General features: G+C 39.4%; 1 protein-coding gene and 1 long non-coding RNA gene across 2 annotated transcripts; one reads left to right on the forward strand and one right to left on the reverse strand.

Moving 5' to 3' along the window:
• Window positions 1-15,830: 15,830 nt before the first annotated feature.
• Window positions 15,831-19,697, reverse strand: LOC120526022. The gene is made up of 3 exons (XR_005633061.1): window positions 19,476-19,697; window positions 16,654-18,297; window positions 15,831-16,538 (listed from the first exon to the last, which is right to left on the reverse strand). It is a non-coding gene; the product is annotated as an uncharacterized LOC120526022 (long non-coding RNA).
• A 1,919-nt stretch (window positions 19,698-21,616) lies between these two features.
• Window positions 21,617-24,676, forward strand: LOC120526023 (transcription factor Sox-11-like). Its single transcript, XM_039748851.1, has one exon. It carries the CDS (start codon window positions 21,803-21,805, stop codon window positions 22,886-22,888), a length of 1,086 nt encoding a protein of 361 aa, XP_039604785.1. The 5' UTR covers window positions 21,617-21,802; the 3' UTR covers window positions 22,889-24,676.
• Window positions 24,677-25,302: the final 626 nt, after the last annotated feature.

The following is a 25,302-nucleotide window of genomic DNA, read 5'->3' on the forward strand; positions in this document are numbered from 1 at the left end:
TTATGATCATGTAGTTCTGATGGGGATTTTAATGTACACATTGATGTGGAAACTGACACTTTTAGCAAATGTTTTACTTATTTGTTAAATTCAGTAGGATTTTGTCAGATTGTCAAAGGTCCAACTCATAATCATAACCATACATTAGATTTAATTATAACTTACAAAGTTGAAATTCAAAATTTAAATATTACTCCATTAAATGTAGTTATTTCCGATCACTTCTTAATTACGTTTGATTTAGTTCTGCCCATGCCAGCACTCGCAGATTAAAACAAAGACAGTGCGACATCTAGATTGTAATTCTGCTTCAAAATTTATAGATACCTTGAGTAAGTCGAGTGTAATTGTGGAAAACCATTTAGATCAGTTAACATCAAATGTAAACGTGGAAAACAATTTAGATCAGCTAATATCACATTATAATGTGACCTTGAGAGATGCTCTGGACACAGTGGCTCCCCTAAAACAAAAGTGATCAAAGCACATAGAAACTCTCCCTGGTTTAATGAAAACACTCGAGCTCTTAAATTAGAGTGTCGAAAACTGGAGCGCAGATGGAGAACAACAAAGCTACATGTCTTTCAAATTGCATGGACAGAGAGTGTTAATAAATATAAAAAGGCCCTCTTTAAAGCTCGCTCAGAATACTATTCTACATTAATAGATAGCAATAATAAAAATCCTAGGGTACTTTTTAGAGCAGTGGCTAAATTAACAAATGGGAATTCAGATCAACAGTGCAAAATACCAACAGATATTAGCAGTACAGACTTTATGAACTTCTTCAATGAGAAAATTAAAAATATAAGATCCCAGATCTCAGCATCACAGTACAAACCAAATACTAGCTTAGCAGACCCTGTCACATTGCATTCAGCACTTTAATAATTTTAATCCTGTAACTGAGCAGGAAGTCTTAACTTTAATTTAAAATGAAGCCCACTACTTGTTCCCTAGATCCAGTGCCAACAAAACTAGTAAAAAGTGCAATGGATGTTCTAGAAGCACCTATTCTAAACATTATCAATAGTTCATTATTGCATGGCACAGTACCTGATGCACTAAAAGTGTCAGTCATTAAACCTTTACTTAAAAAGTCAGACCTAGACCCACACATACTAAATAACTATAGGCCTATTTCAAATTTACCATTTCTCTCTAAAATACTAGAGAAAGTAGTCGCCAGTCAGCTTCAGTCACACCTTACGCATTACAATTTATTTGAGAAATTCCAGTCTGGCTTTGACTGGTCATAGTACAGAAACGGCACTAACACGGGTTGTAAATGACATTCTGATATCCTCTGATGAAGGAAATTCCACTGTAATTATGTTGTTGGACTTAAGTGCAGCGTTTGACACCATTGACCATTCTATTTTACTGCACAGGCTAGAAAACGATGTTGGGCTTACAGGCCCGTGCTCGCTTGGTTCAGTTCTTATTTATCAAATCGATTCCAGTATGTACAGAAATGTGCTGACAGTACTCCATCATTATACACAGAAGTTGAATATGGTGTCCGCAGGGCTCAGTACTGGGACCTTTACTGTTTTCACTTTACATGCTTCCACTGGGATCTCTCATTAGGAAACATAATGTTAATTTTCACTGTATGCAGATGACACCCAGTTATACCTTTCATTTAAATCAAATGAAGTTTCTCCGATGTTGTCTTTAATTAGTTGTGTTAGTGAATTAAAGGAATGGATGAATGAGAACTACTTGTCTTTAAATACAGATAAAACAGAGATGTTAATTGTTGGAGGGAATGACGCTGATCACAGCAATATTTTGTCGTCATTTAACTCAGTTGGAATCCCAATTAATTTTACTGAATCAGCCCGCAATCTAGGAGTTATCTTTGACTCTAGCATGTCATTTAAAGCGCATATTACAAAGTCGTCCAAAACATGTTTTTCCATCTTAAAAATATTAGGAAATTAAGGCTTTCTAAATAAACAGGATTGTGAGAAATTAATTCATGCATTTATCTCTAGTAGGATTGACTACTGCAATGCGGTGTTCACTGGCTGTTCAAACTGTTCTCTATACAGCCTCCAGTTAATCCAAAATGCGCTGCAAGAATTATTACAAGAACAAGAAAATATGAACACATAACCCCAGTTCTTAAATCTTTACACTGGCTCCCAGTTAAATTTAGGGCAGATTTCAAAATCCTCCTTTTAACATATAAAGCATTAAATGGCCAAGGTCCGCTTACTTGTCTGAACTTATCATGACTTACAAACCTGAGCACATTAAGATCTCAAGATGCCGGTCTGCTTAGGATTCCAAGGATTAATAAAATAACAGTGGGAGGTCGAGCTTTTAGTTACAGGGCCCCTAAACTGTGGAATGGTCTTCCTGCTTCCATAAGAGATGCCCCCTCGGTCTCAGCCTTTAAATCCCGGCTGAAGACTCACTACTTCAGTTTAGCATATCCTGACTAGAGCTGCTGATTAACTGTACATACTGCATCTCTGTTGTTAGTCATTAGCACTATAACATAAGTAACATGATAATTATATTTGAATACTAACCCTCACCTATTCTGTTTCTTTTCTCGGTACCCAAATGTGGCCATTGGTGCCACGGCCCACCTGCCAAGTTGTTTGCCTGCCTATGGTAAAGTCATCCCTGATGGAGGATCACAGGAATCATGGGAAAGAGGGGTCCTTTCATCGGAGCAATGTTTCAGCCGTGGCATGGCCAAATGGAGATGCAGCTAGATGGATGAGGTCTCCAGGACTCTAAAAATATCCAAACCTAATTATGTCATATCATCTACTGTTAAACCGTAATTCTAAAATTTTTATTATGCTGTCTTAAGGAATTGTTCTGTTGTGTATATTGTATTGTATTGACCCCCTACTTTTGACACCTACTGCACGCCCAACCTACCTGGAAAGGGGTCTCTCTTTGAACTGCCTTTCCCGAGGTTTCTTCCATTTTTCCCTACAAGGTTTTTATTGGGAGTTTTTCCTTGTCTTCTCAGAGAGTCAAGGCTTGGGGGGCTGTCAAAAGGCAGGGCCTGTTAAAGCCCATTGCGGCACTTCCTGTGTGATTTTGGGCTATACAAAAATAAACTGTATCTGGTTGATGTCAAAGAAGCAAATGACATGAATTATATCCAATAAAGATAGAAACAGGGGAATTGAATTTAACAAAAAAATGAACTAGATTGATAGATTAATTTATGCCAATTTACAGACAAATTAAAGTAATTGTTTGAAGTATTACCAAGCAATGGATATGAACTCTCGAGTGTAGGCTGAAGGTGCTTGTTTAAAAGATTTAAATAGTAACTACAATGTAATGTACTATAACTCAAGAAGGGCAGTATCATCACACGCAGACTAAAAAAAATTGATGCAGTCCCTGGAATCCAAAGAAGAACTGTGGAGCTGGTGTAAGCATATAATATTGAAAGTAAGAATTTTGGAATAACAATGAAAAATAGGTGCAAGTGGCAAATTGTAATCTGAATGTACTCAAATAAGGATCCCAAAAAACTACAGGCCTATACAAGTAGAATATATAAAATTTAAACATGTTTAATCCATTTGAGGATCGTAGAGCCTTCCTGGCAGCATAACTTGCAAGGAAGGGTTCATAGATGAGCGGGGTGCAAATTCAGTATGGGACATGCATTTACACTTTCTAGTATGGGCCAGCTTAGAGTTTTTAATGTGTATAAAATGCATACCTTTCAGATGTGGAAAAAACAACATTCAGATTCTATAAACAAAGTGAATAGACTGGTACGTAAACTCAGGACACTTGCACTGTGAAGCAGCACCTCTAAGTTCTAAAGTAACTTCGGTTCCCAGGAACTTCAAAAAGGTTTTTGGAGGTATGGTCTGACACTGGGGAAATATCAATGTCAAAAGATGGACAGACAAATGAACTTACTATCAATCTTTCAACACCTAAGGCTTCGTACTGCTCTTAGTATTCTATAAAAAATTAATTCAGGACTAACAGCCTCTTAAAATGGCAATATTTATGACAGAAAAGAAAAATGTAAACAATCATCTCTAAGGCCATTACCATGTATAATGTTAAATAATCTATAGTGAACAGTCCATAATCCATCACCATCGTTAGTCAATCCATTTGAGGTTACATGAGCCACAGCCTCTCACAGAATCATGAGGCAAGAAACTGTCCTTGATGGAGTTCTAGACCACTGCAGGGGAAACTCAAGCATACATTCATTATTACTCATGTGTGGCCAGTTATTTCACCAGTTAAATTAACATGCACATCTTTGGGATGTGTGAGGAAATAAGGAGTACCTGAAAAAAGGCACATGTGTATTGGTTTAAGTTATAAAATAACTGATCTTTATACCTGTGAGAGAACTAGCAGCAATGGCTACCGATTTAAAAATTACATTACTTTCTAGACTGAATAAATGATATTCTCTTTACACCATTATGTTTCACAGTACGAATAATGATTTGTATCAACTTACTGTACTGTGAAGTATGCTAAAGAAAATAAACTTAAACTGAATTACTTGTATAGTTTTTCTCTGTGAAGAGTTACATCTGGTAATAAGCTCCGGTGCACCTGGATAAAGCATAATGTGCTGCTTACAATGCATCAAACAAAGTTACTTTGAGATATGTGGAATGCATTTTATGATATTGGTAATTCACTATGAAATATCTGAATATTTTCCACTTCATTCAAAGGTATATGCAATTATTTTATAGGCTTGTCAACTAAAGACACAAACTCCAATCTTAAAAGAGTTTTTTTTTTTTTTTTTTAAAGTAAATACAGAAAATTTTGAATTGTATAGTTTTTTTATTTTAATACATAATGGCTAGAAGTCACCATGGAACTAAATTGCACAGTCAAAAAAAACAAGTAAGAACTGTAGAATGCAAAGAGATGACGTTTTTAACAGATGCACACTAGGAGTCCAGGGAAGAAAAAGCTTTTTTGAACTCTAACCAAGGGAATCAAGAGTTTTTCTTTTCCTGCAGTCTCGACAATTAGCATTCTATCTCTTTGCTGTCTTAGCAGTGCCTGTCTGAAGGTGCAACTAATAAATGACATAGCTAAAAGCTCCCTATCCCTGAATTTGTAATACCAACTTCTTCTAACACTACAACATGTTATTACTATTAGTATATTTGACTGACATCTTTACCCAAAATATGTTACAATCATTTAAATTAACTTCTACAATTGAAGTACAGAAAGGCTAACTGACTTGCTCTGGGTCTTATACGTCATTCTTGCAAACTATATTATTTATATACTATATTATTTTTATATTGAACAAATATTTAAATAACACTGCTTAAGAATGAAAGTGAAATCACTTTAAGAACACTGTATTCTTGTTCCTAGAACATTGCTTCCTAGTGACAATTTCTGGCTGTCATATATAAGAAATAGTGAGTATGTTGTGCTCATTAAAATTCTAATGGCTACTTTTCAGTTCTTGAAAACACTGATGTGGACATGGGCACGCTGAGGCACTATAAATGATTGTGGCACATTTACAGAAACTAGTTCAAACGAGTACTAGGAAAAATATATGTGTAAATTTTACTATAGATTTCTAACTGCCTTATGCAGCAGTTGGTGGCAAATGAAACCTATAAGGCAGAGATGCTAGTATTTAAAAAGAAATGCTAAGAAGATGCTAGGATAAGTGGTCAGGAAGATACTGATATAATGTATTTTCAGTATATATGTATTGTGGCAGTAGGGGGCAGTAGTGCACCCTCGAACCCTCAGGTACAACTCCGGAGACCAGGTAATAGTCCAAGAATCTTTTTATTCTTTTCCACAGTGCACCAAGCACCTTCCACACTCTTCACAAATCTCTTTATCACACGCACAATAACCTCTCCTCCTCGCCCAGACACTTTGCTCCTCTCCCACCCAGCACAGCTCAGTGTCTGGACTGAGGCACCGTCCTTTTATAGGCCCCGACCCGAGGTGTTCCTGTCCCAGCAGTCTATTATTCCTTCCGGGTCAGGGCAATCAGTCTAATACTTCAACCCGGGAGCACGCCATACCTTCCTGTCACGTGACCGTGACGTACTCCCGGGTCATAAGGCACAACAGAGCCCATAAGTCCCCCCACAGCGACTCCTGGTGGCGCCCAAGGTATCCAGCAGGGCTGTGTATAAACACCACAGAGTCCATAAGGCCCTGCTGGACCTCGGGCACGATCCGCTGTCGGAGAGCTCCTCCTGTCGGCCTGGGGTGCGGACCGCCTCGAAGCCGGCAGTCTTCCACAGTATATATACATTCACTGAGCAAATTCTTACAAACACCTGTACACCTGCTTATCTATGCAATTACCTAATTAGCCAATCATGTGGCTGCAGTATAATGCATAAAATCATGCAGATACAGGTCAGGAGCTTCAGTCAATGTTCACATCAAACACCAGAATGAGGAAAAAATGTGATCTCACTGATTTCAGCTTTGGCATTATTGTTGTTGCTAGATGGGCTGATCTGAGTATTTCTGTTAATGGAAGCACTTTGTTGATGAGAGAGATTAGAGGAGAATCCCAGACTTATTCAAGCTGAAGGACTATGGTAACTCAGATAACCTCTCTGTACAACTGTGGTGAGCAGAAAACCATCTTAGAACACACAAACCTTGAGGCAGATTATCAACAATAACAGAAGACCATGTTGGATCCTGTTCCAGTCAGCCAAGAACATAAAAATGAGGCTGCAGTGGGTGCAGAATCACCAAAACTGGACAGATGAAGACAGGAAAAATATAGCCTGGCCTGTTGAATCACATTTTCTGCTGAGGCACACACGTGATACAGTTAGAATTTGTTACCAACAGCATGAATCCATACACCCAACCTGTCATTACATGCAATGTAATAATTAATATATATTATATTTAATGAAACTATAATGAGGGTAAAATGGAGACTGGATGCCAACAACAAGATGGAAGTAGACAACTCTCTTAATTGCACAAAATAGCTAGGTTTGTATTTAATTAGATTGGGTAAGAGATTTGTTTTTGACTATATTGCAGAAACAGCAAGTCCTTTCTAGAATTTGATGTTGTGTCAAGAGAGGACCGTATTGACTATAGAGAAGAGTCTTTTACCTACATGGGCTAAATTCACCTGTTGCATCTTGCTATTGTAGGAAGCATACGGGATGGACAGGCATCCCAGCAGGAAGTTGGGAAGATCCCTTACCAGGACATGAGGCTCCAAGAATACAGAGAGGCATCACATTCAAGAGAAGGAAGGAGGTCGCACCCGGACAAGGCTGCCCTAGGGGATGGATGGATATTTCAGCAGAACATGGTTCCAGTACCTGGAAAGGACAGGGAAAAACTGTTACAGAGGGATATCTAGTTCTCCCAGGCGCTAGATGGCAGCAGCTCTTCATGACAGCACCCATTTGGGAACCAACAGGGAATGTTGGGAGATGTAGTCCGACAAACAGCCCTGCTGGGGACCGTGGGTGCCACAAGGGGGCGCTGTAGGGAGATGTGCTCTCCAATTTATGTGACCTCCGTATGACTCAGAAGGACTTCCATCGGGCAGTGGCCCTGGCACCGAAAGTACTTCCAGGTCCTTAATAAAAGGGACTGCACTCCCTCATCCAGGTGAGTCGGAGCTAGGAAGTCGTGGAGCAACACTCGACTGGAGGAGGGCGATGTGGTGGTGAGAGGAATTATGAAGAGAGAGAGAGAGAGAGAGAGAGAGAAAGAGAGAGAGAAAGATTATTTGGACTTGTGCTTGTGTTACTTTTGGGGAATTGTGTGTATTAACACACCATTATTTGAACTTGGGACACTTTGTATGTTTGTCTTTGGGGTGTGGGGCTTGCTGAGGGCCCGGTTCCAACTCGTCTTTACTGCTTTTTCCTGCACTGCTTCCTATAGGCGGCTTACCATTTTATCCTTATTTGTCTCACTATAGACTTGTCTCTGCTGTGTTTTGAACTTTCAGATACCTCTAGGCCTCAGCTTGACTTTGCCTGATGTGTGCTATAGCAGCTTCTCTTAAAAATGTACTGTTCTCTTGATCCAAAACCTAAAGAAAAATGAAAATTGGTTCGTAAAGATTAAATAAATTTTTTTGTTTGTTGTTTCAAGAATGTCGACACGGTGGCACACTGGGTAGCGCTGCTGCCTCGCAGTTAGGAGACCTGGGTTCGCTTCCTGGGTCCTCCCTGCATGGAGTTTGCATGTTCTCCCCGTGTCTGCATGGGTTTCCTCCGGGTGCTCTGGTTTCCTCCCATGGTCCAAAGACATGCAGGTTAGGTGCATTGGCGATCCTAAATTGTCCCTTGTGTGTGTGTGCGGTTGGCTGGCGCCCTGCCTGGGATCTGCTCCTGCCTTGCCTTGGGATTGGCTCCAGCAGACCCCCATGACCCTTTAGTTAGGATATAGTGGGTTGGATAATGACTGACTGACTGTTTCAAGAATAAATAAGAAAAGAAAATGTCTAAAATCTCGGCATAGATGGTGTGTATGTAAAGATCCAAAGAATAAGAAGAAAACCCACTCTGGCAAAGCTGCAAAAGACCCTGACAGGAATGAACTGAGGACCTCATAGAACAATACAATCACCGCTGGGGGAAAGACGAGAGGGGGATGAAGAGTGGGGGGTTGGAAAAGAATTGTGAATTTGTACTGTTTACACCGGGGAGATGTTATAAATACCTAATAAATAAAAATACAACTTGAACCAGAACAAAATAAAGTAATTATAAACACATTAGTTGAAACTGGTAATTGAATAAATTGTATTAATTAGAAATGACAAGCATGAAAACAGCTACTGCACTCATCAGACAAATTCTAAGGTATTCAAATTGGTTCTGCAAAAAATTGCTGCAGTATCTGATTGCGGGTTGCATATTATAGGAGGAGACACTATGAACATTGTGTTTCAGACTGGTTTCACAGACAGGAAAAGAGCAGATAAATACTCAAGTTGTTTTTATGTAAATAAAAACTGATAAAATAATTTTGTAATAGGAACCCATTTAAGATATACAGTACTACATTACTACTTATAATTATTTGTATATTTCATCCATCCTTTATCTTAATCCAGGGCAGGTCATGGGTCTAATGGAGCCTATCCAAGCAGTCATTGGGTGCAGTATTCCCTGGGCAAGGCAAAAATTCATCACTGGGTGAACACCCAGAGAACAATTTAGAAACGTCAGTTCACCTAGTCTGCATGTCTTTGGAAGGAAACCTTAGCACCCAGTGGACACCCACATTGACACAGGGAGAACATGCAAACTCCATCCAGAGAGCCTGCAGGGCCCAAACTCAGTGCTACTACTGTGATGCTATGCTGGGCATTTCAATGCCTGCTTAAATGGAGGGAAGGGTTTCTTAAGAGATTGAGAAAAAAGCATAAATAACATAACACATTTCTCCACTTAATTGAAATCGGGGTTATGGGTGACAGAGTATATATCCTGGCAGCATCAGGCACAAGGCAAGAACCATCCCTGGACAGAGTGCCAGTCCACTGCAGGTTCCACTCATACACTGGGCGAATTTAGAGACACCAATAAACTTAACACACATTTTTGAGGATGTGGGAAGAAAACCAAAGCACCTGAAGAAAAACCAATATTAGAGAATGTGCAAACTCTACAAAGGTAATGAACAAACAAGTGATTAGAAGCCAGAGCACTGACTCAATGAAACAGTAATACTAACAAATGTGCTACCATGCCAGCATTCTCTCATTCATAAACCAGTGCGTTTAAAAGTAGCAAGCTGAAGACTTACAGGTGTATTCCCAATATGGAAATGTACTAGAAATGTTAAATGAATTGGAAATGATGACCTATTTTTAGAATAATTGGCCTCATCTTGTCAAGACATTTCCTAAGTTCCTCTTATATGTTTATGTACCTCATCACAAAAGCACATTAAGACATTGAACTATTCTACAATCCTTTATGGTTCTATCTCTATACTCTTCTGTATAATTGCTTCCTATGTGTGCCGGAAATGTAATGCTTTAAGCTTTGTCCCATCTCTGCTGCCTCTTTTTCTCTTTAGTTTTAAAGTCTTCCCTCCTCTCCTCTCCTCTCCTTTTCTTAATTTGCATTATCTGACCTTCCTTTCTGCTAGAGAACCATTACTTGCAGTTTCAAAATCATTCAGCTGTATCAAGAGGTGGTCGTTTAAATACTCTAGAGGTTCCAGTTCCAGGTCAGATTAAGTTTCTCATTTGCATTATAGAAAGGTGCAAATTGTTTTTCATTGTAGTGAAAATTAGTTTTAAAATCAACTATCCATTCGTCCATCCTTTTTTCCAGCTCACTTAGTTAGACCACACTCACAGTTACAGACACTCAGAGACTATAATGGCAGAACCAGATGCAAAGCAGGGTCTGGCTCCAGATTTTGTGCCAGTCTATTGCAAAGCCCACTCACATACATGCACATGCTTTCTTGTTCATACTTGACAGGTTAGAGTCATCAAATAAATAAATGCAAATATTTTTCAGACTTGGACCTCCTGTTCTATCTTATCCCGAAGATGATGTGTTGGATTGAGAATTGGGACTACATTGGCAAAGGGAGTAATGTCACTGTAATATTTTGTTACCAGCTTGTGATGATGTGTGCTTTGATACATGATGAATTGTCTTGCTGTATATATCTATGTAAAGAAGGGAACACTGTGGCAAAAAAGGGGAGGACAAAGACAGCACAAATGTTTAGTTACCCTGTGACTTCAAATGAAACTCATTTCAAGGCCTAGTGTGTGTTAGGAAAACATTCCCTATGCCATTATACTACCACAACTACCAGCCCATACCTTTGAAATCCATAGATTCAGTTTACACCAAATTCTGATCTGCCATTTACATGTTGCAGCATAAATTGAGATTTATTCAAACAGGCGGCATCTTCTCCATCTTCATTTGTCTACGTTTGGTTATCTTATGCTCACTATAGTCTCATGTTCCAGTTCTTAGATGACATGGGTGGAATCTAACATGGTCTTCTGCAGCTGTAGCCCATGTACTTCAAAATCTGACACACTGTACATTCAGAGATGACCTTCTGCATACCACTGCTGTTATTTGAGTATCGGTTTCCTTTCTGTTAGCTTAAAGAAGTCTGGCCATTCTTTGGTGATGCCTCTAGTTAACATGGTGTTTTTACCCACAGAACTGTTTTTCACTGGCTGTTTTTTTGATTTTTTTTTTATCACACCACTCCTTATAAACAGAGTGTAATGTATGTAAATTCAAGGAAGCTGATGCTCCCAAGAAACCAAAATATCTAACACCAACAATTGTACCATGCTGTTTAGATCATGTGCCTTCCCATTACAATATTTGGTTGAGCAACATTTGAACTTCATTTTCTCATGACTATTCCTACATGCAATATACACTGAGTTGCAACCACATGGTTAATTTATTGTCTGTGGTAAAACACAGATTTACCTAATAAAGTGTACACTGAGTGTTTATGAACTAACTTAATATATATATATATATATATATATATATATATATATATATATATATATATATATATATATATATATATATATACAGTACATCCAGAAAGTATTCACAGCACATCACTTATTCCAAAATGGATTAAATTCATTATTTTCCTAAGAATTCTACACACAACACCCCATAATGACAATGTGAAAAAACTTTACTTGAGATTTTTGCAGATTTATTAAAAATAAAAAAATTGATAAAGCACATGTATTCACAGCCTTTGCCATGAAGCTCAAAACTGAGCTCAGGTGCATCCTGTTTCCCCTGATCATCCTTGAGATGTTTCTGCAGCTTAATTGGAGTCCACCTGTGGTAAATTCAGTTAATTGGACAGGATTTGGAAAGGCACACACCTGTCTATATAAGGTCCCACAGTTGACAGTTCATGTGAGAGCACAAACCAAGCATGAAGTCAAAAGAATTGTCTGTAGACCTCCGATACAGGATTGTCTTGAGGCACAAATCTGGGGAAGGTTACAGAAAAATTTCTGATGCTTTGAAGGTCCCAATGAGCACAGTGGCCTCCATCACCTGTAAGTGGAAGAAGTTTGAAACCACCAGGTCTCTTCCTGGAGCTGGCCAGCCATCTAAACTGAGTGATCAGGGGAGAAAGGCCTTAGTCAGGGAGGTGACCAAGGACCCGATGGTCACTATGTCAGAGCTCCAGAGGTCCTCTGTGTAGAGAGGAGAACCTTCCAGAAGGACAACCATCTCTGCAGCAATCCACCAATCAGGCCTGTATGGTAGAGTGGCCAGACGGAAGCCACTCCTTAGTAAAAGGTACATGGCAGCCCACCTGAAGTTTGCCAAAAGGCACCTGAAGGACTCTCAGACCATGAGAAAAAAAATTCTCTGGTCTGATGAGACAGACATTGAACTCTTTGGTGTGAATGCCAGGCGTCACTTTTGGAGGAAACCAGGCATCATTCATCACCAGGCCAATACCATCCCTACAGTGAAGCATGGTGGTGGCAGCATGTGGTGTTAAGGGTCCACAGCTCACTGATCACAGGCCATTCATTTTAAATAAATAATCGATGTGCTCGCGGCTTAGTGAGGGGACGTTGGGCCATAGTGGGCCGCGGGACGATCCGTAGGGAGTGGGCGTTTCTCACCTAGTGCACAGGTGAGGAACTGCCCACATTCATGATTGTCCCGTGGCTAATGCTGCAGCTGCTGTGGCCCTCGTCATTTTAAAAAGAAGCGCGAGTCGGTTTTAGCGGGGGGAGAAACGATCGGAGAGTGAAAGGAAAGGAGAGGACGGAGGTTACCGAGAGCAGGAGAGGAAGCAGGCGGTGCGTGAGTGTGGTGAGCGCGCGATCGAGCGCTCGTGGACAGCTGCGTGGAAGCTGGGTGTTAGGCCGACACCCAGGCGTTTGTGTTGATGTCGCTCCGCTGAGCGATCAGGTAGCGGGAGTGACCAGGGAAGGCGACTGGCCGCAGAGAGGCCATTGAAAGGCAGCGGAAGTCGGGAGACTTGGTGGTGGGAATCCCCAACGTGAGCGACCTGGCCGCTGTGGGAAACCAAGTTCACCGGACTGGGATGAGTGCCATACCGGCCAGGGATCGGGAGGTCTCCAGTCTTGTGCGTGTGTTTCAGGAGGGCAGCTGCAGAGAGCGTCTTGCCTGCTGCTGGGCCCAAACGGGATTAGCAGGTGAGACGCTAACAGAAGAGCACCGGATTTGTTGTTTTTTTAAAACTGCTTCCAAGAGAAGATTTTAACCTCCGATTTTAAGGATTGTTTTTTTTCTATATATTAGTTTTACTCCACGTTTTCATTTTATGGATTATTTATTTATTTATTGAAGAACTTGGAGTACTGCACTATTTATGAACACTGTTTTTGTTTTGTTGATTTTTAATAAAAGCACTGTTGCACTTTTTGCACCACCCCTTGCTCAAGTGTTTATTTACCTCCACTGACTAGCTCACTCGGTTACATTATCGACGGTGTTGGGTTCAAGTGCTTCCAACAGCAAAGGGAGTGTGGAGCCTGAACCCACATCGTCACACAGCATCATGCTGTGGGGATGTTTTTCAGTGGCAGGAACTGGGAGACTAGTCAGTATAAAGGGAAAGATGACTGCAGCAATGTACAGAGAGATCCTCGATGAAAACCTTCTCCAGAGCGTTCCTGACCTCAGACTGGGGCAACGATTCATCTTTCAGCAGGACAACGACCCTAAGCACACAGCCAAGATACCAAAGGAGTGGCTTCAGGACAACTCTGTGAATGTCCTTGAGTGGCCCAGCCAGAGCCCAGACTTGAATCCGATTGAACATCTCTGGAGAGATCTTAAAATGGCTGTGCACCGACGCTTCACATCCAACCTGATGGAGCTTGAGAGGTGCTGCAAAGAGGAATGGGTGAAACTGGCCAAGGATAGGTGTGCCAAGCTTGTGGCATCATATTCAAAAAGACTTGAGGCTGTAATTGCTGCCAAAGGTGCATCGACAAAGTATTGAGCAAAGGCTGTGAATACTTATGTACATGTGATTTCTCAGTTTTTTTATTTTTAATAAATTTGCAAAAACCTCAAGTTAAATTTTTTCACATTGTCAATATAGGGTATTGTGTGTAGAATTCTGAGGAAAAAAATGAATTTAATCCATTTTGGAATAAGGCTGTAACATAACAAAATGTGGAAAAAGTATATATAGTATATAGTTCTGTCAAAACCAAATTGAAATAAACAATTTTAAAGCTCTAGCATAGTCCGCACAACAAGCTCTACCTACTTATTGTAACTGATGACCATCAAGAATTCACCTGTTATGACTATATTTAATCCCTGAGGCCTAAGACTTTTATGAGGCATGTATCTTCTGCTGGTTGATTCATTTGACTTGTTTTGGCTACATGCATAATGATGAAGACTATTTTGTTTATTTATTTTTAAATTAAATATTTATTTGTTTCAAATTTTCATAATATCTTGTAATTTTCATTTGTAGCATGGTACTACCTGCTAACATTTAAAGTAGCTGCTTATTCAATTCAGAGTCTATGGGCAAACAACCATGGGTGAAGTGGCAGTCCTTCACAAGGCACACATATGCAGATAGTTACATTCACTCACAGAGTGCCAGTTTAGGACCACTACAGATAATAAAATCTGAAAAAAATATGAGGTCTCTAACATTGCTCTGTGTTCAATCATGGCCTTAGCAACTGTGGTATTTTGTTTCACTTTGTCTTTAGTAGGGTCACTAAAGGCAGTGGAGGGGAACTACCACAGAATCCAGGAATTTGGGTTGACCCTCTGCTCCTTAATCTTGACCTCTAGAAGAAGATATAAAAGCCCACTCAACTTTGGACAGTGGTCTTTTATACTTGCACAATAAAGGTATACTGGTCTTCCTGCAGACAGGCAGAGCTTGTATGTGCTGGTAAGAAACAGAATATTAAGCTTTTAGACAGTTCTTCATGCCCTGAGGTTATTAGGGAAATGGTTTAAGAGAAGATGCATGTCCTGAGTTTAAGCTAATGTACTTACCTTAAATATAACAGTGTGGGAAGAATGAAACCATCCATCCATCCATCCATTAGCCAACCCACTATATCCTAACACAGGGTCACGGGGGTCTGCTGGAGCCAATCCCAGCCAACACAGGGTGCGAGGCAGGAACAAATCCTGGGTAGGGCGCCAGCCCACCACAGAGAATAAAACCAAAGAGGTAAATTTACCTTGAATAAAAAATTGTTTTGTGTGAAGTTCCAAGTAGCATAATATTGGCTGCTTGATGGTTTAAAATGTTTATATCTGGTTATTATTGCATGTTTTTCACTCATTCAGTGTCATAATAACTAAAAATATGGCAGTGCATTGCAACATAAAAGAAACAGCAAGCCAAGTAGTAAAAATCATTTCTTTATTTTAACACCACATTACTTACATATATAATGTCTTGATATAATGAATGTCAGCTCAAGGCACTTCACATGTATAGTTCATTGATACAATTATGAGGTGGAGTCAAGCTAAAGACTGAAAATGGCATTTATTAGAAAATGGAATGAACCTTAACCAAACTGATAATGTCATTTCTCACCTGCCTGGATGTGCCTGTATTCCAGCAGAATAAAAGGTTTTGTCTTGTCATCGTACCCAATCGTGCACCAAGGTTATTGTTGAACACTACATGCGGAGGGGGAACTACAGTCACTAGTGCAAGTTACTGTGGTTTGCTGGAGACCAATGTGAAGTCTCCTATTCGATCCAAACAGCGGGAACTGCTGTCTCAAGGAGTCCTTTTGCTGCAAGACAATGCCCACCCACACACACTGCTGATCACACCAAGGCTTGTCTGGAGAAACTAAAGTTTGAGGTATTGCCACATCCTCCTTGTTCCATGTGATTTCCACCTTTTTGGACCTCTAAAAATACATCTGGGAGGTTGTCGATTCAAGACAAATGATGACATGAAGAAAGCAGTGCATAATTAGTTACCAGGACAAGACAAAATCTTTTATTCTGCTGGAATCCAGGCACTTCCAGGTAGGTGACACAAGTGCATTGAGAAGGTAGGAGACCAGATTGAGAAATGATATTATCAGTGTTGTTCATTCCATTTGGAAGGTTCATTCCATTTTCTAATAAATCCAATTTTCTAACTTTAGCTTGAATCTCCCTCGTATTTAGCTCTAAACTCATGTCAGACAGATGGTTTAGACAGTTCACCTGATACAAAGAAATACTGGACTATAACACATACCTGTATACAAGGGAGGCACAAACCTCTAATATATATGTATATAAAATTTACAGGATGACTATAATATAATGTTCAGTTTTACTATATGTAACTAATCTCATAAAATGGCAAAATGTAAAGTATCTTTGAGATCTCAATGCTGCATCCTTCTTGATTGTTAAAGACAGTCAAATGTTTTCTTTAATCATTGTAACTAGGGGAGTTGCCATTACTGAAATTGCTGAAATCCTCCAGGCATATAAATTTGCATCTCACTCTCCACAAAATTCAGTTGTGGTATACTTTTATTTATCCTGTAAATAGAAAATGTATACATTTGCATCTTAACTGGAATTATTCAAAGTTTTTTTGTAACAATACATAGTGTAATAAGGTCATAAAAAGATAGATTAGAAAATAGCTACTAACATGGATGTTCTGCAAAGGTATCTTTCATTGTGTAAAGAGGCCCTGCGGTGAAGGACTCGCACCACTAACCAGGGTTACTGTCTGCCTTGTGTTCACAGTTGCCAGGAAAGACTCCAGCCCTGCAAAACCCTGAAATGGATTATATGGTAAGAGATGAGGGTGCTCTTGTGGTGTCTTTTCTCAACTAGAATAATATTAAGAAGCACACAAATAAAATATAATAGTGATTTTATTCTTACTAACACATAACAATAATCCAAATTAATAAAATTAATAATCATACAAATAAATAATAATAATTAATTTGGTGAATAAGGAAGGACACACGGCAACACCAATAGGCAGAGAATTACATTTTTTTGTCCAAATGAGCCTTCCTTTAGGAACTGAACCATTGTATACCACATGGAGTGGTTGTCTACATGTCTGTCTGCTAAACAACACAACATACTCTTTTTCTTAGCAACCTTCTCTATTTGATCTCTCACTCTGTCATGATCCACGTATGATGCCCCTACCAGTTAGCCTCTCCTTAATGATCATTCAGAGTCTACACTCAAATGTCTTGCCACTATTTAGCTTATACTCCCTCTGAAAGTCAATTTTTGACTTCAATCGAACATCCCCATTCCCCTAACCATAAAAGAAATCCATAGTTTTTTTTTAGGAGGGTATATTGGCTTCCTCACAGTTTTTCTTAATCTTGTACCTACAGTATATTAGGCACCTTTTACCTATATTCCGAGATGGTAATACTACAATACCATATGTCAGCCGGGAAGTCTTGCAGCCTCTTGGTAGCCTTCCATTTCCTTTCACTTTCACTTGATAAGTGGGTCAGACACCCCTGGTAGCTGCTGGATCCCATACCTTCTAATGTCCTGAGGGGGCATTAAACATTTAATTTCAGGTTACAACCCAACCCCATTCACCCCTCTCCCACACCCATACCCACACAATCTCTCTCTCTCTCTTGTCCTGGTGACCTTGTCTGTTGAACTTCTAGGGCTTCATATCTGACGAGGTTAACCAAATCCTAGTAGAAAAAAGGATGGCACAGGGTGTGCAGAAAGTCCTTCATAAGTAAAACTGCAAACCACAATGACACACAAACTGGCCTGGGCTGCCAAACTTGGCAAATTGGCCATGAAAGGGGGCTCTGCCCTATGCCATTTTGGTGGTGCCTTTGCTTATCCCTTAACCAGACATGCCATTAAAGAGTATTACAAACATTCACACAGTTTCCTTCTTACTTATTTTGGTGTTATTTTTCTTCACTGCATAGTGAATACCATATACTGTGTGCTTTTGCTGCTCTTTATTTCACTTGAGTAAGCAGGAGGAAATAAAAACTCCAAAACATTTCTGACATTCTGTACAAGTCTGTACAAAATTTATCACATTATTGAAAGCCTATGCAGGATACAAAGTGTTAGGAGAATACCAGATCAAATGGAATAAACCTTGCTAGTGTCTGATGAGGTCTACTACTACTGGTGGTGTTAGTACACATCTCTCGAGTTGTGCGTTTTAGAATATTGTGTTATAGACAAACCAACAAACCTTTACTTTTCTATGAGTCTGCTTGTAAAACAAAATTTCCAGAGATTTGCTGCTCAACTTAAGGATTTTACACCTGGAACTCTGTAAAATAAAAAGGGTATTTGATTCTTTTCTACTTTTCCTGATACAGGAAGCAAATAACATTACATCTGCTTTTAGTTAAAATTAGAGTCACGTGGGTGTGATTATCACATTTAGTTTTTTTGATGATAAATACAAACTGACAATGTCTATTCATAAAACACAGTTATATATATTATTAGTATAGTATTTTGATGGTTTTGCTATATGTAAATCAACATTAGTATAACGTATGTTAAGAGGCAAAGGCAAATATAAAAAAAGTTAAATAAGAGTCAAAAGTGGCACTCCGATGTTCAAAAAATATATGTACATTTTTATGACAGGTTAAAAAGAATAACAAAAAAGGAAAGTGTAACTGGCAACATTCATTTGAAAGGCATAGTATTGTTTTGTTAATAGTGACCAAAGTGATAGCATACAGTAACAGCTTTTTGATCTACTACAGTTTATTCTGTCATGTAAAATTTCTCTAAATGAGAAGAAACATCTTCACATTTTTATCTTAATATGCACAGTATTTGGAGAATCTGAAGCCTACATGACAAAAAGGGTGTGATTCAGAAACCAATGTGGATTTGTCACCAGTTCATCAGGAAGAACACAAACACAGTAGCAGCCATACAAACAATTTTCTGTCAAGTGTTAAATCAGCTAACAACATGTTTATGGGATGTGCAAGGAGGATATTTACACAAACATGAGTAAAACAAGCAAATGCCATACGCAAGGCATCCCTGTTCAGAATGTGACCTCTGTTTGATAACTGAAGCAGCAGTATTATGTTCTGTTTACTTGAGAGATACAAATAATTTGACATTCTTAAACCTGCACAATCCAATTCAGGGTAATAAGGGAGCAAAACCTAACCTATCTGATTTGGTGTAGTGCAAGTTATACAAATATATAACGTAACATTTTCTAACTTACTTGATGTAATTTAAAAAGGCAATTATATTATATATGTAATATATAATTTGTATAGTATGTACAAAAAGGCATGAGAGCACACTGGTGAGCACTGCTACTTCAAATATGCTGCATCCCGGGTTTTAATCCTAAACCCACTGGTTGTCTGTGTGGCATTTGCATGTTCTCCCCATGTTTAAAGAGACTTTCTTCAGATACTTCACTTTTATTCCAACATCCCCAAAGACATGTAGTAATTTTAAATTGACCTTGCGGTTGGGTCTGCAATGGACTTCCATCGTATGCCATCAAGGACTTGTGCCCAATACTGCTGGGGAAGGCTCTGTTTCTCCTTGACCCTTAATTACAGTAGATTAAGAATTTTAGAGAATGTTATTTCATGTTAGAATTTATAAAGCTGCGGAGTAAGTTAATTTTTAAAATCAGAATACCATTGTGCATTTAAAATGTGTATGTAGAATTTTATTTGTATAAATAACATCTTACCTGTAAATAAAAACAATAAAAAAGCATTGCTTGTCATCATATTAAAATCCAAAATAAATATGATATAGATAAAGACAAAATACAGGCTACAAAGCAGATATTCCACTTCTAGTGGTTTAGTAACTTTGTATTCTTTTACATTTTATACAGCTAATTTTATGAGTCCTGATCATCATGACATTGGTCTGATGATCTAGAGAGGAGGGATATAGCTATAATTCCCTTCTGAAATGACTTATGAGTCTTAATTGGGTGATAGTTGTGCTGGGTTTGTGTGAGTAGGTGGGGAAAATGTGTGTGTGTGTGTATGTCGGTGTGTGCATGAGAGGAGTGGGGGGTTGGGTAGTACTCAAATGAAGGTTAGTGATTGCCCTCTAGGGGACAACACACTAGAAAGTCTTCACACATAAGACTAACCTGCAGCTGTCTGGTTGAAGCTCTTTAAGGTTAACTACAGACAGCACGGATTTTTGCCTTGCAGCACGCAATATTAAATACATGTTTAAATCATTATATGCAGAACTGTATAAATATACATGTGTTTAGATAGATAGATAGATAGATAGATAGATAGATAGATAGATAGATAGATAGATAGATAGATACTGTCTTTCTGTCTGTCTATAGATAGATAGATAGATAGATACTGTCTTTCTGTCTGTCTATCTATATATTTGTGTGTGAGTGTATGTGTGAGAGATGATACTTTAAAAAATAGGACTTCAAACGATTGGCTAAACTGAGCATCGTTACTGTCTGTCTCTCTCACGAAGAAATGCTGCTTTTTTGCTGCTATATCTTTAAAACTGACATTCTATACCGAGAAGCTTATTAAACAACCAGTTTTTGGTAATCCAAACTATGATTTATTGTGGTATGAGAGGACGCAACATAAGAGGGATGTTTACAAACCGGCAGTCTGAATGAAGTCATTCTTAAATCTGGAGGAGAGGTGAGCAAAGCAGCCCCCACCACAGCATTCATACAGCCACATGTGCAAACACGATGAATATATTAAACAGTAAACCTATATTTGGGATATGCAGCCATGGCATTAGACAAAAAATGAAAGCTTTAAAAAAATTAACACGGACGCATAATCACTGCGATGATCTCAGCCGCTAACCCTAATCTGCCAATTTGTCTTCTCACATCCTACACCATACTTGATGTCTGTCAGACGGTGTACGTGACTGCTTTCATCAGTATGGGAAACGGAGATTTGTTTTAAAGATGCACATCGTCTTCATAGGCGAGGTGTCAGTATCTGGAGGCGTGTCGTTTGATTAGCCGGTAGAGCCTAAGGCTGCATTACAGAAAAGACGATGGGCGACCGGCGAAAAGGAAGAAATTGTAGATAATGCCCGATCGCATATGTGAGTTACCCGTTAATTTTAAATATTCCTTTTTTCCCTGGTAAATAAACTGCATCTGTGCGCACGGTTTCCTTATATCGCCGACAATACTGAAGCGCCACCTTCAGTTTGTTCTTCACCGGCACCTGATTATAGTAATTCACCAAGCATGGTTTGCATTTGCCACCGGGAATCTAGGTAGACAGATATGTATATACGTGTATGTGTGTGTTTTCCACAAAGACTTATTAATTATTTTTGCTTGTTTCAAGCAAAACGTTTTAGAGTGGCTTCTACGCTTTCATCTGTGCTTTCTGTAAAGGCACCGCTTAATTCCACACATTCGCCTGGTTAAAATGCAGGTTTCAATAAACCAGCTCCTGTTTCTCATGCAAAGCAAGGGGCGCGCCACGCCTACAAATCTCGCGTCCACTCAGCGACTGTGGGCGTGAATGCAAAGCGTCTGGGGGGCGTGCAACCGGCAGTTGGGCGGGATCGAAAGGAAGCCATTGGGTAATTGTGGGTGACGTAACCAATAAGAAAACGCTAATAACTAGTTAAGAAGGGGGCCAAGCAACTTTGCCAAGCGTGTGCAGAGAAAGAAAGACACTGTGGATGTGTTAGTAAATCAAGCTTCAGTTACAACAGTGACCTGAAAAAAATCATCTGTAATTAAATATATGCATATAATTTAAACGTTTCTGGAGCACCGTAAACTAAGAAACGGGGGGAAAATGGTGCAGCAAACGGAGCACGGAGAAACAGAAAGCAGCATGTCCAGAGAGGCTACTGATACTGAAGAGAATGAATTTATAGCTTGCAGCCCTCTTCCTCTTAACCCCGACTGGTGCAAAACGGCCACCGGCCACATCAAGCGACCCATGAACGCATTTATGGTGTGGTCGAAGATCGAGAGGAGAAAGATTATGGAGCAGTCGCCGGACATGCACAATGCCGAGATATCTAAACGACTGGGAAAGCGGTGGAAAATGTTAAAGGACAGCGAAAAAATTCCTTTTATCAGGGAAGCCGAAAGACTTCGCCTCAAGCACATGGCTGATTACCCCGATTACAAGTACAGACCGAAGAAAAAGCCAAAGCTCGACAGTTCCTCCTCAAAGCCAAATGCACATTCACCGGAGAAAAGCAGCAGCAAAATTTCTAAAACCTCCGGCAAAAAATGCAGCAAACTAAAGCCCAGCAAACCGGGTGTCAAATCGCAAGAGTATGGGGACGAGTACGTATTTGGGAACCTAAAAGGCAACAAGACTGTTAAAAATATTCTTACCGACGAAGATGACGATGAGGATTACGATGACGACCTACAGATGCGCTTAAAACAAGAGGATGAGGAGCAGATGAGGGTTTACGGCGCAGCGAAAGTGCCGGCTAGTCCCACTCTCAGCTCGTCCGCCGAGTCGGAAGGCGCCAGCATGTACGAAGACGTGAGGAATGCTGCCCAGAACAGACTCTTTTACAATTTCAAAAACATCACCAAGCAGAGTGTTGCTTACCCGGCGTCTGTCTCACCGGCATCCTCGCGATCTGTCTCCACGTCGTCCACTTCCAGCGAGGAGCCGGATGATTTGCTTTTTGACTTCAGCTTGAATTTCGCTCAGAGCTCCCAGGGATCGGAGCTGGGCAACACCAATTCAGGAAACCTGTGTCTGTCTCTGGTGGATAAGGATTTGGACTCGTTCAGTGAGGGCAGTTTGGGCTCTCATTTTGAGTTTCCAGATTACTGTACCCCGGAGCTCAGCGAGATGATCGCGGGTGACTGGCTCGAGGCGAACTTTTCAGACTTGGTGTTCACGTACTAAGATGCGGGGGGAGGACCAGCAAGCGCAAAAAAAAAAAAACATGCAAGGAAAGTAATGATAAGGGGCAGGGGAAAATAAAAGTCGCGTCCAAGATTTTTTTTCCATCCCCGCCTCTTTCCATGGTTTATCGCTTCTTTCAGACTGGAGGCGAAAAGTAGACATGGGAGAAGTTTTAAAGATGTGTATGAAGACGATTCGCTTACAGACGAAAAAAAAACCATCTGCAAAAAGCATTAACTACACGAGACTCTGGATTTTCTGCAGGTCTATAATATGAACTTTTTTTTTCTTCAGTTAAGCACCGGGACCACTAACAAGGGGAGATCTATGAACATTTCTATGCATCTTACCCGATAAAGTTGCAGGGAGCAGTAAAACCGAGACTGTGGACTTTGATTTGTAACAAATTGCAAACGATATGTGAACTTACGTTGTTCTGGATATGTTACTTAGGTACACTTGTTTTGTGATTTCTACATGCCGAAAACGTTTGTCTTTTTTTCCTTAAATTTGTAACTGGCTCCATTATACCTCCTGGTTTGGTTAAACAGCCCAGACCTCTGGCCAGCAGGTATGGGATAGGGAGAGGGCCGGGGGGCGGGGGGTAAGGAGGGGGTTAAGACCGAAAAACAATTTTGATACATAACAGACCTCATCTTTTTAGAAAATAAAAGATATTTTCAGGCATATTTTTGTACAGTTAAAAGGGAATGTTCTTACTGTGCTATGCCAGTGAGAGGTTCAGGCACTTCTTCCCTTTTTCATATATTTAGCATGCAAGCATATTGGTACGTCCTGGTTTAAGGATTAAAAGAAAAAAAAAACCTTGCATCTAAATGCCTTGTGATTTTAAACTAGGTTTTGTACAGTTGTAGATCAGATTGTTGAATATTTGTAGGAGGAACATTCGATTTGGGGGGAGTATAGACCTCAGAGCTGTTCTTAGTTTCCAGACTGTATGTACTGTAATATAGTAAAGTTAGGAGTTTATGTATATCATACTCGTGATATGTGGAAGGGATCCCAAATCGCAGGTGTGAAACTGGATTTTTTTTTAATAAGGCACATAATGAGTTTTTTTTATTTCTTTTTTTGTGCAATATATAGCCTAAAATACAGACCATCTGCATTTTTTTTTCTTTTGTAGCAAATGATGGCAAACCAGATTTGTGCACTGTCAATATCATTACCTGTCTCGATGCTGGTCTGTATCTTGACGAAAAATAATAAATCAGCTGGAACTGATATAAAATATGGCCATGTGTTATGAATTACCAAATATGGACCTTGAACAATTATTTGATTTGCAGTATTTTATTTTTCACTTTGGATACCTCTATACCAAAATCACATCCGTAGGGTACAATGTGATAACTTTTTACATTTTCTAAAGTATTTATGCCAAAATGGCTTTTTTTTTTTTTTTAAATGTTCTCCTTTATTTATATTTCTTTGGTCTGAGGGACAAAATTTATCATTGTTTGATTCAGTGCAGCGTTTTTGTCAGCTATAGAACGTCATCCGATTATCGGTGTTTTATGAAAAAATGGAATGTTTTATGTATATATGTGTCTTGCACTTAATAAGCTGAACAGCTTTTCAGTTTCTAAGCCGAAACAATATGAAACACTGTAAAGATGATATTTAAGGCACCGCATAGATTTGGAATCGATGAGCGTACTTTTTGTCCGTTTGCAGCTGGATACTTTATACAGGGGATTATTCATAATTTATAGCAAATTGTGCAATTGCTTTGACCCATCTTTTAATAAATAATTGCTTACTAGATTCATCTGTTATTTTTTTTTCCATTTTGTGTACAACTTTGGGGGTTAGGGATTTATATTTTTCCTTTTCAGAGAGCTGTGTGATATGATTTATTTATTCTCTCAGTCTTTAAGCGCTGTATTTTATTCTCCCACCTTAACGTCTCTCATCAGGACACACTGGTGCACTTTCTTTTGCGAGTCTAATACATGACTGGCCGAAAAAGTTAAGGCGATTAATGTGGTGGTCCGCGTGCAATTAATGGCGGAATTTTTTTTTTTTTTGATAAATTAGAGTTGAAAGCACATGTGCAGCTGCTCAATAGCGGCGAAATGAAATCCGGAGAGAGAGGCGGAGACAGGGCTGAGGGAAAGCGTGTCAGTTGGTTGATGCATTTCTTGCTTTTAATTTACACGCGGGGTGGGGGGTTTGTTCGGCCTCTTTGGGGGAGGGGACAATATTTTATTCAACAAAACCCTCCGCAAAGCGCATTTTTCAAATTTCCTTTTGCACACCAACATTTGCTTTGCCTTTACTCCCAGTATATGTCAAAGATTTTCTTTTCTTCTTATGGACATGGATGGAAAATATGCAGCTTTTTTTTCTTTCACACAATTAATTATGCGTTTTCTCATGATTTTTATTTC

Source organism: Polypterus senegalus, chromosome 3 (assembly GCF_016835505.1).
Source record: "Polypterus senegalus isolate Bchr_013 chromosome 3, ASM1683550v1, whole genome shotgun sequence".
NCBI lineage: Eukaryota > Metazoa > Chordata > Cladistia > Polypteriformes > Polypteridae > Polypterus > Polypterus senegalus.